Below are 17,605 nucleotides of genomic sequence, written 5' to 3'. Positions count from 1 at the left end.
AGTTAGCATTGCACAATGCTGCCCGTATATTACAGACATTTCAATATAGATGATTTTTATGAATTAATTTTTATTCAAAATTAATTCTCTCTCCTTAAAAAATTATGACAAAACAGGTTTTGGATGTGTATGCCAAATCAACCAAATGATCAATTTATTAAATGAGCTATCACACAGACAACGTGATATACAAAATATGAATATTACAAATTCTGCCAATTTTCGGAACTTTTAAAGAATTACAAACAATGTCTATGGTAAAATGGAGGAAACAAACACCAGGTAAGATAGAGCCACTCAGATTTTGAGGGTAAAGAAGTTCAAGCAACCATTAAAACAAGAGAATCTTGCTGACATGCTTGGTTGAAGAACCATGTCATGTCCATACCTGCCACAGTCACTCCCCCATTACCTCCCTGTTTTTCTATGCAGGACTGCAAATGTGAGAGGCACAAAGAGCAACTACATGTTAAATAGGTATTAAATTTGTATAGTTTTAATACCTTTAGGCAGAGGAAAATATTCAAATGCACCCATTCCCGCTTGTTCAGGTTTAAAGTGATTGAAGGAACTTGTGATTGAGTTTCCACACGGTGCTCCCATCTGCACATGCCAGCCCTTATTTGGCTTGATATTAACATGGCTCTTTCATTAGAAAACCAACCCATTTTATGGTTTATGGGTAAAATAAGATGCAGAATGAGACAATAAAGTGCATTTGTGTTTCAGTGGATGCATTATGAATAAGTAATTGTAAGTGCCTGCCTGGGCTGCATCGTCCTCAGGAAGATAATCACTGCCTATAACACATTCTCTAGCCTGAAACACGACTCTGCCAGATGTACTAAGTCTATTATGTCTGTGAATATTGAAAAAGAGATCATGACTTTATAATATCCATGTGCATCAGCAAGTAGAAATGATAAAAATTGGGTCACAACTAAGCTCTCCTAGTTACTATTATTATTATTGTTATTAACATTAATTATGTATTTATTTGTTTATTCATTCTTTCATTTTCCTATTGCATCCTATTTTTGGACAATTAACCCCCAAACTTTTATCAAAATTAGTTCAATATGGTAAAGTTCTCACAACACATCACAAGCAGTGAAAAATTACCATAAGTGGTCAGTTCCCCTTTAATATTAATGCAATTTATTGTAAGGAAGTTATGTGTTGAGGTTATAACCAGGTATCCTAACTAATCCTAATACACCGTATATGTTTTGAAATTAATTAAAATAAATAGATTGGAAAATATCTATTCAGAAGGTGACACTCATCTAAAATAAAAACCAAAAGAAACTAATGTAACACAATTTATTTAAAACATTCTATTCGCTTCTCGTTGAATATGGTGGTATGTGTGGTAGAAGAGAACTTGTATCCTTCAAATTCAAAAAAATGAATATAATAGCTGTGCTGTGCACGGTCCCAGTTGGTTTGGATGCTGCATACTGGTCACAGGTGTCAAGGGACTTTGGGATGCTCATGACAGAGGGAACGACAACCAGACTCCCTGTATCCGTGGACATCACACCACGATCAGTGTCACTCTAGTGTCCAACATACTGGTTTCGAGGTGTTTCACATGCACACAGTCACATGACACATTCAGGGAGAAAAATGATTGGCAAGTCTTTTTTTAATTTATTTTTTATTTCACCTAAAGAACACGTGGGGAGAAAAGAGGTGAATATTTACTAAGCAAATGAAAATCACCTCACAGTGTATCGTTATTTATTTTCTGAATGAATTTAATGTGAGCACACCTGAAATTTTTGGGCGATGTTGCAGGCAGATTATTGTTTTATGTAGCCAAATTTACTCCCGGTTCATGACAGCTGCAGTAGATTTCCAAATAATTACTGTTCAAAAAAAAATTGGTCTATATAAGTCTGGTTGGGAAATTTGTCCTGAAGGTAAAATAACTTTCACTAGCCGAAACCTGCTTCTTTATCTTGCAAGAGAACAAAAACACTAATGTCCAAATTTTTGTTATTTTTCTTGTTTTTGTTTGTTCTCTCTATAGCTGTGATATTGATTTTAATTAAAAAAAACATTTAAGCACTGCAATAACTTCTTCAAATATTTCCAGAACTTCTGTATGTGCCTCTTTAAAATCTGTAACATTATACACCAACTGAAACCACCTCTCTTAGCTACAGTTATGATAGTTAGGTGATTTGAATAAGCCATGTTGACTGTGTATCACAGCATGTTCCTTTCTGACTTGTACAACGCTGCACTAAACATTGAAAAGTACAAAACCCACATTTACAATACTTGACCGCATGAAGTGTCCCCCTTTTATATCACACTGATCTTACAAGACTCGATCATTGTGTACCCATGTCATGTATTGTGTATTCGATGTGTATCCACATTTAAAATCCAAGAACATAATAACCAGGGGACAAGGACCCACCACTAAGATTTACAAGAAACATTGGTTCCACAAGTTTAGGACTACACACAGTTCCTCTCCACGATTTATGTCTTGGCCAGTTACCAGGGCAACACCTGAAGATAGCTAGTTAACTAAGTGCACAGGAGATGCTGCCGTTGTGTTGATCAATTATGGATGAGTGAGAGAACTTGGACATGTTAAACCTCTTAGAGTGGATGAAGAGGCAGAACAGTGAGAAAGAAAAGGGACTCAAGATCGACAGACAGACAGATGAATGGTTTGTGTCAGACATACTTTCACAGCTGGGTTAAAAAATAGAAGGTATGTTCAGATTTTCCAGGAGTAATGGACATTTTATTTGTGAGCAGACCTTCATTTTATGTTCACAATGTTCTGCTGTTTGGTCCTACCCATATTAGAAGTATCATATAGATTTAGGCCAATTGACTGACCCTAGATGATCTTAAGGAGAACAAATTAAAAGGACATTGTTTTAAAGCTTTTAATGCAACTCAGCTGGAAACAAAACTGAAAATGTTGATTAGTTTGCAGAAATGAGCCCCTACAAATAATGATCAACACAGTGAAGCAGCTCAGAAATCTTCAACAAGACCAGAGTCACCATTCCGACCATACTGCCTGGAGGATGCTTTAAAACTATTCTTCTCATGCAAAAACCATTAGGACTTAAGGGTGCAATGAGGAGAAATGGGGGTGGAGTGGGGGGACGCGTGGGTAATCATTTTGTTGTTCAAGGGGAGAAATAGGAAATACATTGAGAAGATTGTTGGAGATCAATATTCCATTTGGACTCCATGAGAAGACAGGACTGTGGATAGTCTAATGTTTTGCTGGATAAGCAGTGTGTGTATGTGCGTGTGTGTGTGTGTGTTTGAGACAGGGAAAGAGAGAATTATGCACCTTATTTCTATGGCTGTGGAAGGAACATGGTTACTATTAGAAAGCCTCAGAGCAGCTTGGGGCTTCTTGTCACCAAAGAAGTCAGTCTGTGCAGCTGTCCACATCTATTGAGGTCATTTGGGCTTTTTACATTGTTGGTGCCAGAAACAGAACTTGGGACAGTTATTAGTGTACAGTAGAACAACAGGAAGCCACTCTTTCATTTTGGGACTAAAAGGCTAATGTTAATTAAAAAAAAAACATCTAGGACCCATAAATAACATTGTTGCCGTTCGGCAAAACTTTTAATGTTTACTTATTTGTTCCGTTGGACCAAACCAACTGTTGCCAACTTAAATTATGCATTAACAGTTAATATTTTAAGAGGAATCTGACAAGCATTATTGACCAACAAAGGGAGATATTCATAGAGGAAACAATAAAACACAGTTTAAACACTCTTCACTTTATTGAGGAGACAATGACATAAATTATGTTGCAAAATGAGTTTTACACATTTTCTGTCACACTAATATGCTGCTGCTCTTCAGCTTTTTTCCTCCTATTGATTGAGCTGAAGTACCCTAATCAATCAACCACAATGCTTGAGTTATTTGCTTACTAATAGTCTATGTACTCTCTGAATTCTTGACGCTTGATCTACTTAAGTACTATGTGTTCTAGATTATTTTTTTTCCACTCTATATAAACCCAGGAGTACTGTAAACTGAATAATAAACTACCTTGCACTTTTAACTAAACTCACTAATTTGCATCTCCTTTACAACTTACAAAGTAGACTCCTATTAAAAAAAAGTTCCCCGGCTACATTGTAATCATGAAGGTGTCACTTTCCTGATAATCTGGCATTGATTAATGAGCTAGTATGAGGAGGGAAATGCATGATTGGGTATGTGTGCATGCACACAGTGGGGGAGGGGGATTATTTTTTATTCGGGGTGGTGAGTTGGAAGGTATTGTAGGGATTGTAAAGTAGAAGGTGAAACACTCTCATTCCATTTATGGCACTTTACTGTTATTTGAAAAAGATACCAAAGAGTGGTGTATGAGAGTACAATACCATGTTAATACTCTGACCATGCGCCGGATGTCAGATTACAACAATTTAGTCTCAATTTTTGTCATGTGAATTAAAAATATGATACATGTGCAACCTGTTAGTCTGGTTTAACCACGAGTGTATTCCATGTTAGAGAAGAAAGTCGATGTGCAGGTTTGTAGCTTTGTACGTCCAACATTCAAACTCCATCTAAAAACAATGTGTCTGGACCATGCAAAGGGGAATTTTAGCCAAAATTTTGCTCATTTTATGGACAGGTGAAGCATGCGCTTTGGAAAGATGGTGTAATGGACCATTTCCTTTGCTCCAATATGCGGTTTATTTATTTTGGCACTTATCTTTGAATTTTTCTGTGCAATTTCAACTCCCTCGCCCCAGCCACTTCATTCAGCTACGTTGGGGACCACGAGAAGTTGCCCGGACAGTCAAAAGACCAAGTATTTTCCAGCGTGTCTATGGTCTACCCTCAGGCCTCCTTACGGCAGAACGTGCCCAGAGCACACCACCAATGAGACACCCTGGAGGATTCCTGGCAAATATCGATTTTGAAGAACAAGGATTCTACTCATATCCTCTGCCAAATGGTCTTTCTTCCAAAACAATTATGAAATATGTTAATTTATGTATAAACATTTCTAACAAATGCCATTATCATAAGTAAAACACCCAAAATAAAATTCAAACTGAAAATCACTTTATTATTTTGAAAAAAATCTATTTGTTAAGTTTTAAAATGCACAATTTGAAAATGCTGACAATTAAGAAAGAAGAAATGTATTCAAGTTAGTCTCTCTTTAATGGACTCTTACATTATGTCTGCACTCAGTCCAAGGATGGGTGCTTTTCCTCTTTCCCCACATCTGTCAAACAGAAAAAAAGAAGCGTCTCTTTTAATCTTTAAACGCTAAACAAGCTTGAACTCCTGCTGTCGCCTTCATTTTCTGTCTAAAAGCATATACTCGTGTGCCTAAATATTTTATTACAGGCGCCCGATAACACTGAGTAAAGCGATGGATAATCAAAAGGTATGCCCTATTCATCAAGGAAGTTGTGTGGTCTGTACATATGGAGTATTGTCCATGTTTAACACATTTTATGTCTCCAGATCAATTCAACAGAACTACTATACAAGAGCAAAGGTCCTTGCTCCTTTGCTTCCTGCGTTGCTCTGATCACATTGGACAATTGAAATATCATGTGACTTACACAATCCTGAAAAATTAACGTGCTGGCAAAGATTATACTCAGAAAGAAAAAAAATGTGTGTTTGTATGGTTGAGCGGTTCTTGGTTGTTCAGGGCAAGGTTCCCTAATGTAAATTAAAAAGCATGGCCTGATCCCATTTGACCCTCCTGCCTCCTTCCATTCAGAGTATTAACGTGACCATTTGCTTTGAGGTACTCACCCCACATATTTCAATTTGTCTGAAAAAATGAGAGGGCAGACATTTCCACACAGGCCATACTTCTCAACAACAAACCTTCCCCTTGAAAACTAACAGGCAAAAATCATAAACACAAGACAGAATACTTGAATTAAAACCATTCTTCGTATCAATAGTCCTTTATTACCACATTCATCTGTAAATGAAAGCGAGCAATTATGGTGAGGTGCCAGTATCATATTATTATGTTGGCCTCGGTCCCCTAGATAGTCATCAATCACCCTCAATCGAGCTGTCACCGGTAGGCAGAGATCCAGCTGGAGAGCAATGGAGAAAGAGAGGAGTGGAAAGGGGTGGGGGAGTACATCATCATTAATTTGAGGTGTGACCCCAGGGGCCTTTCACATGTCTCAACGCAGGACTCTCTAAGCAAGCACAGTGCATGAATTGGAGGGAAGGAGCGAGACTTTTGGGGCATTTACCAGTTTGGTGATGACAAAATTGTGATAAACTTCACTAAAAATGAGATTAGACAGACATATCAGTTGTTGGAGTTGGCCAATTATTTACATGCGTTGAGTTTTTGTATTTTTTATGGTTAAAGTAGACATAATGCATTACATTACAATCATACACCTGAACAGTATCTGGACAATTCATTGCTTAAAATTCACTTTGATCAACTTTTTGGCAGATGCCTCCTGATTCCAGTCTTATCTTTAACATCTGCACTTGACACTTTTGCAAACATTTTGAAACAATATATTTGTATTTATTGATTGTGCTTGTCCTCAGTACGAAAATGAATAATAAAGTTACAGTCTGATCATTTTTAGAGTGACAAACGTGTGACGTCATAGCCCCTGCCTCTTAAAACAACCTGCATCTGCTGCTGACGTCTTTTATACAACTTTTTACAACGCAAAAATAGATATGGGACCACAAAATTATCATTCTTGAAAACGACACTTTACCAAAAAAAAGATAATTATATGTAATAATTTCATGGATCTATTTTTTGAGGGAAAAAATAGGACACAGCTTTGGGGTCCTTTATTTTATTTATTTATTTGAAAGGTGTTCGAGTGGGGGGGCATTTTACACAAATTAAACATGGTACTGCGCTTCGCCCTATAAGCATTCAAGAAGCATTGTGGTTCCCAATCAATTGGTACAGTCAAGCAGCAGAAGCAGCAGGAGCAGCAGCACCAGCGTGAGAGTGGAGACCTTCAGTCTCGCTTTATTTCTGGATATTAGGGGATCTCTCTACCATGTCATATCCTCAATTCGGCTATCCATATTCGTCTGCTCCACAAGTAAGTCTTTGGAACTTGTTTAATGCAGTAAAAAAAAGTGATTTTGTCTGAAATGGCTTGGAGATGTTATCTCCTCGATCTGACTTTCGTGTTTTACGCACTTTGGTCAAGAATCTGAGACGCGTGCTGGGAACTGTGAAGGTTTTTTTTTCTCTCTACATTAATTTGACACCTGTAAAGGTATACAACCGGAGGAAATCGCTCGGTGTTGTGTTATTTCAATTTTGACGGGCAAATAGACGAGTTTATCGCTATTATTCGCGTGAGTGGTGCGTCTGTTCACGTTCTTAAGAAGCACTTTTGGTTATTATTATTTTTATTGACAAACGTGGTTATTAACGCGTTAGAATTTAAATTGCCGGGGGAAAGCTTCTTTTTAATGTTACGCGCAAGTTCAACATCATCTGTCATCAACGTCGTTTTACTGTATTTATATTTTACTTCACATTGTAGATTCGGCACTGCCATCAATACACGCAAGGAATAAAACTTTGTTGCAAAATTGTTTTCATCGATTTATTGGTGTTTTTTTTCTATTTAAAAATAAGCTCTTCCCCCTTTCTCTCGTGCAGTTCCTAATGACAAGCAACTCCCTAACCACTTGCTGCGAGTCTACCGGTAGATCCATCGCCGATTCCGGAGTGGCTGCGTCCGGGCAGACGCCCGTCTACTGTCCGGTTTACGAGAGCAGGCTCCTGGCCACGGCCAGACATGAGCTCAGCTCGGCAGCCGCGCTGGGGATGTATGGGAGCCCCTACACGGGGACTCAAGGATACGGCAACTACGTTACATATGGAACGGATGCATCCGCTTTCTACTCGCTGGTGAGCGCCTTCTTTATGGCATTGATGAATGAATCTTGCAGCCGCACCTCTCTGATAAAAACAAAGCTGGCATGTCTGCATGCTGTGCTCACGCTGGCTTTTTCAAACTCTTATATAGCAAACAGTAAGGCATGATTTTTTCCCTTCGCCTGTTCTATTAATTTACCTAGTTTAGCAAACTCATTTTATGTTAAGTTTGTAAAAATTGATATCTTCTCCCATGTAAGAGCCAGACTCACAAGTTTATTTGAGCATGTCCAAATATAATTTTAAAAACATTTGAATAAATGCATGGGGATTCTTACTAAGTCAATGTCTGAAGAAAGTTGCACTGGCAAAACAATTCTGTAATGGTGTGTTATGAAATAAAAAATCATTGATATCCACTATCATTAAGGCAGCCTTTTCTGAACTTGTGGTAAAACACATATTGATTTATTTTACATCACTTGTCCTGTCAAAATGGCTAATTGTTTGTACGTTTCTAAAGATATCCTTTTAATTGTGTGTTATTATTGATCAAATTAACTATTTTTAACTATATATTCATACCTGGATAAAATTATTTTTAATAATTATAATAAAACATTGTCAACTGTTGAGGTCAACATGCAGATATCAAGCCAATCATTGTTTGCTTGGGTGTTTACAGGGTACTTTCGATACAAAAGATGCCACAGCCTCTGCACATGCAGGAATAACCCAAGCGACGGCCTACTACCCTTATGATCCGACCTTGGGGCAATATCAGTATGACAGGTAAATTGTCTCTAGATTGATGGATAATTATTTGTAACAATATCATGTGTATGCTTGATAATTTCGGAAGCATCCAGGGGAAATTTATGTAAAGTTTGAATGTGAATTCTGGAGAAAACCTGTGGAGGGGTTGGATTTTTTTAATTATTATTATTTTTTTTTTACCAAAAGACGATTTTGTTTGTTCACGCAAGGGGTTACTACCTATGGATGGATGTGAGAGTGAATGAAGTTCGTATTGCGATAAAGATGCATCCTAATGTGTATCTTTTTGGCACCAGCTTGGCATTTTAAGTAAAATAAAACCTTTTGAATTCTGCTATTCATTTCTACAAGTAATGTGTCATACTATTAATTTACTTGGCCAAAAAAAATTAAAATAATATTTTATCTGAAAATGTTTTAAAGATTGCATGAGTGATAAAGGCCTGAGCGTAAGGCAAGGCACTCGAGCACGCAGATGAAGGCCTAGAGCAGTTCCACTTTATCGGCCCGTTTTCAATTTTTTTACCCGAGGGCTCATCATTACACGCCATAAAGCAATTTTACAGGCTATTTTATTTGCTAGGGAACCAAATGGGAAGAGGAAAGGTGCAGCACTTTCCCTTCAATTCCCTTAGCTGTGCTTGACCCTCACTAAGCTATACAAAGCAATAAGCATTCATAAAAGGCTCCCTCGAGAGGACTTTTACAGCTCTCTGCTGACTGAATATCAACAGTGTGCATTTTAAAATGTAGGAGTGTTTTTGTGGGAGAAGGTAGGGAGTCAGATAAACTAAACTTGAACATGTCTTTACAACGCAGTGGTTCTTTTTGTTTATAGATTTGATTTTACTTGATGTTCTAGAAGCTATGGATGACATGTCAGTTTGATATGGTTACTGACTTGGGGCTTTGTTTCGATGAATACTTTGAGCAAAAACATGTCCTCATTCCCTTTTTATTATTGTCCATAACATCATACTAAACATAATTCTGGCTTGTTCCCAATTTTCCGAAATGTATTCTATGAAGCAGAACATCAGCAAAATTGTATCCCAAAAATTCAATATATATATTAACTTTAATTGAGTCGATTAGTGCCATTTTTTTTGACAGTCAAATGCGTGATCTATTATCTCATGTTCTCATGAGCAGATACGGTTCTATGGATGGAGGACCTCGCCGCAAAAACGCTACTCGTGAGACAACTAGCACCCTGAAGGCCTGGCTGCAGGAACATAGGAAGAACCCTTATCCAACCAAAGGTGAAAAGATCATGCTGGCCATCATCACCAAGATGACCCTGACACAGGTGTCCACCTGGTTTGCCAACGCCAGGAGGAGGCTGAAAAAGGAGAACAAGATGACATGGCCACCAAGAAACAAGGGATCAGAGGAGAAGCGATTTGACGAGGATGATGACTGTTCTCAGGAGGAGCAAATAAAAAGTGAAAGCAATGAAAATGGTCAGTCTCAAATCAGCGGTATGACCGAGTTTTTGTTTGTTTGTTTTTTAAGTATTATGTTATTTTTACAGGCGATATCTCTTATCTCGTGCTGATGATACATTAAAAAATGTCAGATTTTTGTATTTCTAGTAATCTTTCTTTTTTAAATACAGGTATTTTTGATAAAAATATTTATAAAGAAAAAGTAGCTGTGTTATTTTAAATGCATTATTTGATAGTCATTTTAAATGCAAAAATATATATATTTGTGAAATAATCCATTGTTTGAATTATAAATAATAAATCATTATTTTATGACAGAAATGATGACAATATAATCTAAACTAACTATAAAAACTTGCATGTGCTTTTTTCAACAAAACCCTAGTTATATATTTTGTATAATTGCTATATATCGAGATAGATTTAGTCCAATAAATATTTTTGATCTGCTTTGGAGAACAACCCTCTCTTACAATTTTACTCTATGGTTGGCGGGTATTAATATTGGGCAGGCCCCATTTCTCTAGCTGTCAAAACAAATAACAGTGTTTAATGTACTAAATAAAACAGTTTTTATTATATTTTATTTTATTGTTGAGAGGAAAGTGCCACCCAATAACATGTAAGCATCCACTATCACTGGACTTCTAGAATTCTAAATGGACTTGAGTGTCACTGATGCAGTTATCAGATATGTTGCCGCCATCCTTCATGCACTGACTGGCTGCATTTTTTGTTCCCAGATAGTCGAGGTCAATCAAATAAAGATCTCCAGCTGAGCGACCTGGAAGATTTTGACACTCTGGAGTCCGAGAGTTCGGAGTGTGAGTTAAAGCACAGATACCACATGAACCCTCACATGACAACAACAGGTGACTGTCCCCCTGAGCACCTAATCAAAGACGTATCTATGAAAATGCCTGGTCCAGTTGCACTCGGGGGAGAGCAAGACTTGAATAAAAGTTGCCTAAAAACAAACCAGGAGGATTATCAGGCAGAAAGCAGAGTGCAGCCAAAATCATGTTACACCCAACAGCCGCAGCACCATATGCTAGATGGCAAGCCTCGGATCTGGTCTTTGGCCCAGACGGCAACCTCCTTGGTCCAGACTGATTATCCTTCCTGTATGCTGAGGTGTCAAGTCCCCCCCTCCTCCTCCCTTAGTCCACCCCCTGTCGCTACCTCACCCACTTCAGGCCTAGACCACAGGCAGGACTCACCTGTCACCACACTGAGAAACTGGGTGGATGGGGTTTTCCATGACCCCTTGTTCAGGCACAGCACTTTGAGCCAGGCCCTGACCCACACCACTGTATCCTGGAGCAGCGGCACCAAAGGCTCCATCTTGGAGGCTGAGAAGAGTCCAGGGGTCCCGCTGCATGAACAGGAGTCACCCAAAGACAATGCCATGAGTTTCAAAACTGTTAACAAACTCTTTTGTTCTTAATAAGACACAAACAAATAATTTATTTTCAAAAGAGACAACAACAAAAACTGGAATGGAAGCTATATGTCGCATTTTTGCTGGTACATTCTTTAACACGTGAACTATACCAATTGATCTCGTTTTATTGTATTTTTTTTAACGCACGCACACAATTTACCAAACTGTATAATATGTTTACAACTTGGTAAAATGCCTTGAGGTTTACAGTATTTATTTTACTTTCGTCCCTGTACGCATGCATATATAATTAAAATAATTTGGAAGATCACTGTTAAATAATAATTTAAAAATAAAAGGTCTCACAGATGCACAACTCTCCAATCGTTGGATGAGTTTCAACATTGTCCACTGAAACGAAAATAAAATCAGATGATTCAGAGGCAAAATTGTGAGATGCATTCAGATTTGCTTTGCATCGATTCCAAAGAGGAAGTACATTTATTATTATTTTGAATGATTAATCATCAACTATATCCATATCACTATGACAACAATTCTAAAATAATTACGTTATCCGTAAAAAAAATTAGTCTGAGAGCAAGACCTCAAAACAGTCAAACTACCTAAGCTCTGCCTCATTAAATCCATCTAAACAGGCTGTAATTGGGATGTAGGTGGACATATTTCATAGCTCCTCATTGATTTCACCTCTCACTGATCTTTCCCATTCTCAACCTTGTCCATGATGCAGCTGTCAAAATGCTAAGTTATTCGACATGCGTCCATTAATGGGTTTAGGAAAGGAGCTCCAATGAGATAATTTGAAGTTTTCCCTTTGACACTGGCTCCTCAATTTTCCCCAGACAACATCCATGAAACAAAGGTCTAGATGTTGATTTTTCCACTTGAAAGAAAGTGAAAACGAGATCCTCACATTGTCTTAAAGTGAAAAGGGCAAAGGAACTCGAATTAGTCGTTGTAGATAAAAGGGCAAATAGAGGAAAACGAGTCAAGGGTACTTGACAGTAATGGCGAAAGTGGAGCTCTCATGGGACTCTGTCCTAGCAGAACAGGGAGGCGAGGGTGGGGTGCCTTGAGAGATGAATTTTAATGGTGAATAAAGCACAAAATCTTGAGCCCCCTTTTATACTGCAAGGAAAACAATTTAGTGGGATATATTGGATTACAGCAGCATTGGGGAATCCATTCGCTTTTCTAAAAGGTGGAAACAAAGCAATTTTGAGGAAAAAAAACTGCAGTTTTCACCTTCCCTTTTGATGTATTGTGTCAAAGTCTAAGTCTCGTTGATTTATGACAACTAAATAACCCCAGATGTGACAGATATGCAGGGTTAATCGGTACTTAATTAATTATTATAGGTCTCAGTTGTTGCTTGATAAGACAACCCTGCCACAATGTTTGATTAATTTAGCATGAAGATACATTTTATTAGAGTTGCTATGTGCCACCTTTTAATTGACAGAATAAGAGAGAGTGGAAGTAAAAAAAAGAGTGGGAGTGTAGCGCTAAATCATTCAGCTGTATCAAATACGAACACACAGAGGGAGCGTGATGGTAAATTAACAGGCCCCTTTTACAATGAGACCATATAAAACTGTAATCAGCGACGCGTTACTTTTCATTAAGCGGCTTTGACAGTAGCATATTGGGGGGTCTGGTGTGCGTGGGGTGGGGGGCACTTCCAGGGCCCAAATAAACTGAAACAGAGAGTCATAAGATAATTCCTTAAGCTCCATTAACAACTCTTGGCCGCAGGAAATAGGCTCCCCTGAAAACATCTCCAAATCTAAAAGCTTTATCGACCTAGCAAACCTCAGTTGATGGTGTATTTTTTTTCTTCCGCGGCACCCCTCCTCTCTCTCTCTCTCTCACTCTCTCTCTCTCTCTCTCTCTCTCTCTCTCTCACTCTCTCTCTCTCTCTCTCCTCTCTCTCCACCTTCCTCTCTCTCTCTCTCTCTCTCTCTCTCTCTCTCTCTCTCTCTCTCTCTCTCTCTCTCTCTCTCTCTCTCTCTTTCTCTCTTTTGCTCTGTCTCTCTCTCTAGCACTCTGTCTCATTGTTGTTCTTACACTCTCACTTGCACTCTTTCAGGGACAGAAATGTCCAAGTGAGGTAATAGACTTTGACACAATACATTAAAAGGGGAATGAGAAAAGTGACAAAGAAAGGGCACTCTTAAATGCCCTTTAAACACTACCAATTAGAGGTTTAAAACTTGAATAAGATGTAGGCCTTTGGCATATTGGCTGACTGAGCCAGTTGAGTCAAAGGCTTAATAACAAGCTCAAGCTCTTTCTCTGGGTAAAATGTGCACTAATCTCCTGCAACATCATTATCCCTCCAGATAAAGATTCCGGAAGTAACTAGAACTATGAAATGCATCAAGTTCCCCACAAACTCCCTTAAAGCAAGCCTTATGTTAAAAATCACATAATTTCAGAAACACTCTTAGTATGGGCCTACAAAATGTGAGTTCAACAAAGAACAATCAGTGGCCCTCAGCATCCCCCGAGAGGCACTGTCTGGGTCAGGTTAATACCACTGTGACCCTGAGCCATAAATATATTTACACACCATTACACATCAATGTACAAACTCTGTCTGCCTCCTCCCACACACAGGGATTGTATGAGGTTCACAAGGGTTGATTGAATATTTAATCCAACAGGCTGACAAACATTAATAAAGTGAGAATAACAGTTATGAGATTGGATGGAACCATGCATCTTAACCATGTGAAGGAAAAACGAAGATATATATATACCAGATAATTAATTCATCAGTCTCCTTGCCTATATTGGTGAAATGGTGTTTTATCACAATGTATTAAGTATTCCAAAATATGCTTAGGTTATGTTAAATTTATTACACAGTCTGTTTGAATGTTTATTTCTTTTTGTCAAATAAATAAGTAGACAAAATCCTAACATTTTCCTGTGGCTGGTATTTTGAAACGTATATATTTTCAACATAATTATAATTAAAAAATAATGATAATAATAATATTTAGGTTGTACCACATATACACCCAATAACAAATAAGTGTTCAAATAAGAGACTTAAGAAAGACAGAGAGATATTTCACAGGTACAGAAACGATAAAGAGTGTGCGTCACTTTTCTTGGCTACTTTTCACCTGTTTCGAGGGTATTGTGGCTTACATGCTGTGCGCGCATGGTGTGACTGACATCATGTTTGTCAAAGAATGGCTGTAGTCGCAGTTAATTTTTGTTGTTAAACCTTATTTTCTCTGCTAAAGTTCTAAGAAATTCATGATTTGCAAATTTAGATTCTTTGAGTAACCATATAGTATCACATAAAGGTCATTTATACTAGCACTTGTCTTTTCCTTTACTAAGGCCTGGACCACTGGCCTCTATCAGACTCAAGCTGCCATCACCTCCCTGTAGTCATTCCAGAGGGCAAGAGGTTTTAGCCTAAGGGCCTCTGCTTTTCACCATCTTATCTGCTTCTCCAAAAACTGACTCAATGACTAAATCAACACTGGATTTCAGTGGGATATACTGTGAGTGAAGCAGTAAACAATAAAATTAGTTTAATGTAAACCAGTTTTTTTCTTTAGTTAATGAAGATATTAACATTAAAGTATTGATGATTAACACTATATTGTCCAGACTGTGGTGATAACATTTAGGAGGAACAGCAAGCCAAACTCTATGAGAAACTAATTGTATTTAATACAACACAGTGCCAGCACATGTACATTAAACAAATAATATATCACATAAAAATGCATTGTTTGTGTAAACGGTGTAATCTCAGTTTTCTAGAAATTGGTGTAAAATAATATTACATAAATGGCACATTAAAAATATTTTTTTTTCCGATAATGTGCATGATATTGGTAAAATTTCAATTTATGCCAAATTGCAATATATTGAATTTAAGCCCCAAACTGGATTTGGATGAAGATTAGGAAGTGATTTGACTGAATATTAATTGAGCAGTCTTGATAAAAGTTTGATAAAATGTTTAGTGAGAGCCATCTTCTTTAGGATTTCAGGTTTTTGTCTACTGAATATATAATTTTACAGTGTGGGCTGAATCTCTACACTTGAACACTGTATTTACATTTATTACAATGACACTTATTTCTTCAAACAAACATCTGTTAAACTGTTTACCCTGTTTTGAATGCTTAAAATACCCTCCTCCAGCATTAAATCAAAGCTTTTCAGAACACTGTGGCAGTATAAATTGGCTGGGTCCCTATTTGCAGATGAATAAAATCACTTCTAATAAATACCAGAAAACTGATTGGTGCCGTAATGATTGTTTTTCATACTCTGACTTATTGATGTATTTATTTGTCTTTCTTTTCATCCTATTTGTCTTTCTACCTCTCAGTAGTCATAGTATTTCTGGGACTGTTTTATCACTCACCCTCTAAAGGTCAAGGGAATGTCAAGAGGGTGTGATCATGTGTCATCACAACACACTTCATCTCTGTCTGACCACTCAGTTTAGCTCACCACCAGATTACACAGAATCTAAAAACTGGTCTCTTTGGCTAGTCCTATCCAAGTATGGTTATTTTAAGGACAAAATTAAGTTGCCATCACACAGAACAACTAATCTATTTCATGTTTGCTTCCAAGGTTGTACGGAATGGATGCAATAAATTAGCACAATACACATTCAAATAGTTATTTATTTATTATTGTTTAAAACCGAATTCTAGCAACTGTGCAATTGATCTGAAGCTCAAGTTACTCGGTGGCTAGAATGAGGTTCCAAAATAGTTCCTCTAACAAGTCCCACAGAGAGAGGGGAAGAAACACCTTTTGTAGACACGTCGCTCCTGGGCTACAACATGTAGTGTGACGATTCAGTAACTCCAACAGGTTTGCTATAGACTACCATGGCCATTTTGAGAGACAGCCCGGCCAAGTGTGAGGATGTGCTCACAGTTAAGGGATTCACCACCTGCACTGCGTCTCAATCATGCCTAATGTTTGCTTCTCGACTCCACTTATTCCTAACTTTACTCTTTCTTAACAGTATTCTCTCTCAATGTACAAAGCCCAGGAAAAAGGGGGGGTAATTGAATTCCTCTTCAAATTGTTCCGATTGTCAAGTCAACCAAGCGATATCATTTCCACTTGTTTTGAGAAATAAATGGTTGACTCAGTTACAAGCTGTACATTTTCTTGACAATCCTCAGGGAGGAGAAATTGTCAGCTTTTTTGTTCACAAGCTGGACCACCAGTTACTGGTAGTGGTTCAATTTATGGTGTCCACAAACTATCAGACTAACTGGGACTCAAATATAGGCAGTTGTGTCAACCCCCCAAAAAAGTTGAATAAACTTAGTATTATTTTTCTCTCAAATAAACTTGGATACATTTTATTCCATTTTAGTTTTTGTTAAAAGAAAATGCCCTGCGATTGCCTGGCAACCAATACATGTATTGGCTGGGACCCAGGACCCCCCGCGATCATTGTGAGGAAAAGTGGTGCGGAAATTGAATGCATGAATTAAAGGAACATGCAGTCAAGACAGAAATTTAAAAATAGATCATTGACAATTGCTGTAAGGCCACACCTCATCCTCCTTCCATCCTGTGTCCAAAATATTGTTTTTATACAGGGGTACTCAAAGGTAAAGCCATATATTTTCCTGCTGCAGTTACTCTATTGGCAATAAATCAGATGCATATAATTTTGAATTTAGGTTGGGAGAGTGTAAACCCCAGTTAGGGTAGAGAATTTCTTCTGTGCATGAGCAGAGTGTGTGACTGGTACAGTGGCTGCGGCTGACTGGCCTGCCTCCTCATTAAGGCACTAGCGAGCCCATTTGGCCTACTCCTGTAATGGGAGCCTGTACAGTGTCAGAAACACTTATTTGCTCCACAGCCATCACTGAACATTAACATTCACGACAGCCCATCACCTGAAGAGGGTGAAGGGTAGTGTAAGGGGCTGATGGTGGAGGGTGCTGAGGGGGCAAAGGAGGATCTTAGTGGATATATTTGAGGGCTCACAGGGCTAGCTCACTGGCTTGGTCATACTTGTAGACACAGCCGTTTCACCCGGACACACAATAGAGCTAAAAAAAGGCACAATCA

General features: G+C 38.0%; 1 protein-coding gene across 1 annotated transcript; it reads left to right on the top strand.

Moving 5' to 3' along the window:
* Positions 1–6,715: 6,715 nt before the first annotated feature.
* On the top strand, positions 6,716–11,943 carry irx4a (iroquois homeobox 4a). The gene is made up of 5 exons (XM_077599004.1): positions 6,716–7,094; positions 7,667–7,918; positions 8,571–8,677; positions 9,815–10,125; positions 10,854–11,943. Exons 1-5 carry the CDS (start codon positions 7,050–7,052, stop codon positions 11,555–11,557), a joined length of 1,419 nt encoding a protein of 472 aa, XP_077455130.1. The 5' UTR covers positions 6,716–7,049; the 3' UTR covers positions 11,558–11,943.
* Positions 11,944–17,605: the final 5,662 nt, after the last annotated feature.

Source organism: Stigmatopora argus, chromosome 4 (genome assembly GCF_051989625.1).
Source record: "Stigmatopora argus isolate UIUO_Sarg chromosome 4, RoL_Sarg_1.0, whole genome shotgun sequence".
Classification (NCBI taxonomy): Eukaryota; Metazoa; Chordata; class Actinopteri; order Syngnathiformes; family Syngnathidae; genus Stigmatopora; species Stigmatopora argus.
Note: the sequence above shows the minus strand (reverse complement) of the source record. Positions and strands in the feature narration are given on the sequence as shown.

Excerpts from the sequence above, each read along its gene's own strand:
- irx4a (XM_077599004.1), top strand. The coding sequence starts at position 7,050 with ATGTCATATCCTCAATTCGGCTATCCATATTCGTCTGCTCCACAA. Across the intron at positions 7,095-7,666 it reads CATATTCGTCTGCTCCACAA|TTCCTAATGACAAGCAACTC; the intron begins GTAAGTCTTTGG and ends TCTCTCGTGCAG. Across the intron at positions 10,126-10,853 it reads AAGTGAAAGCAATGAAAATG|ATAGTCGAGGTCAATCAAAT; the intron begins GTCAGTCTCAAA and ends TTTTGTTCCCAG.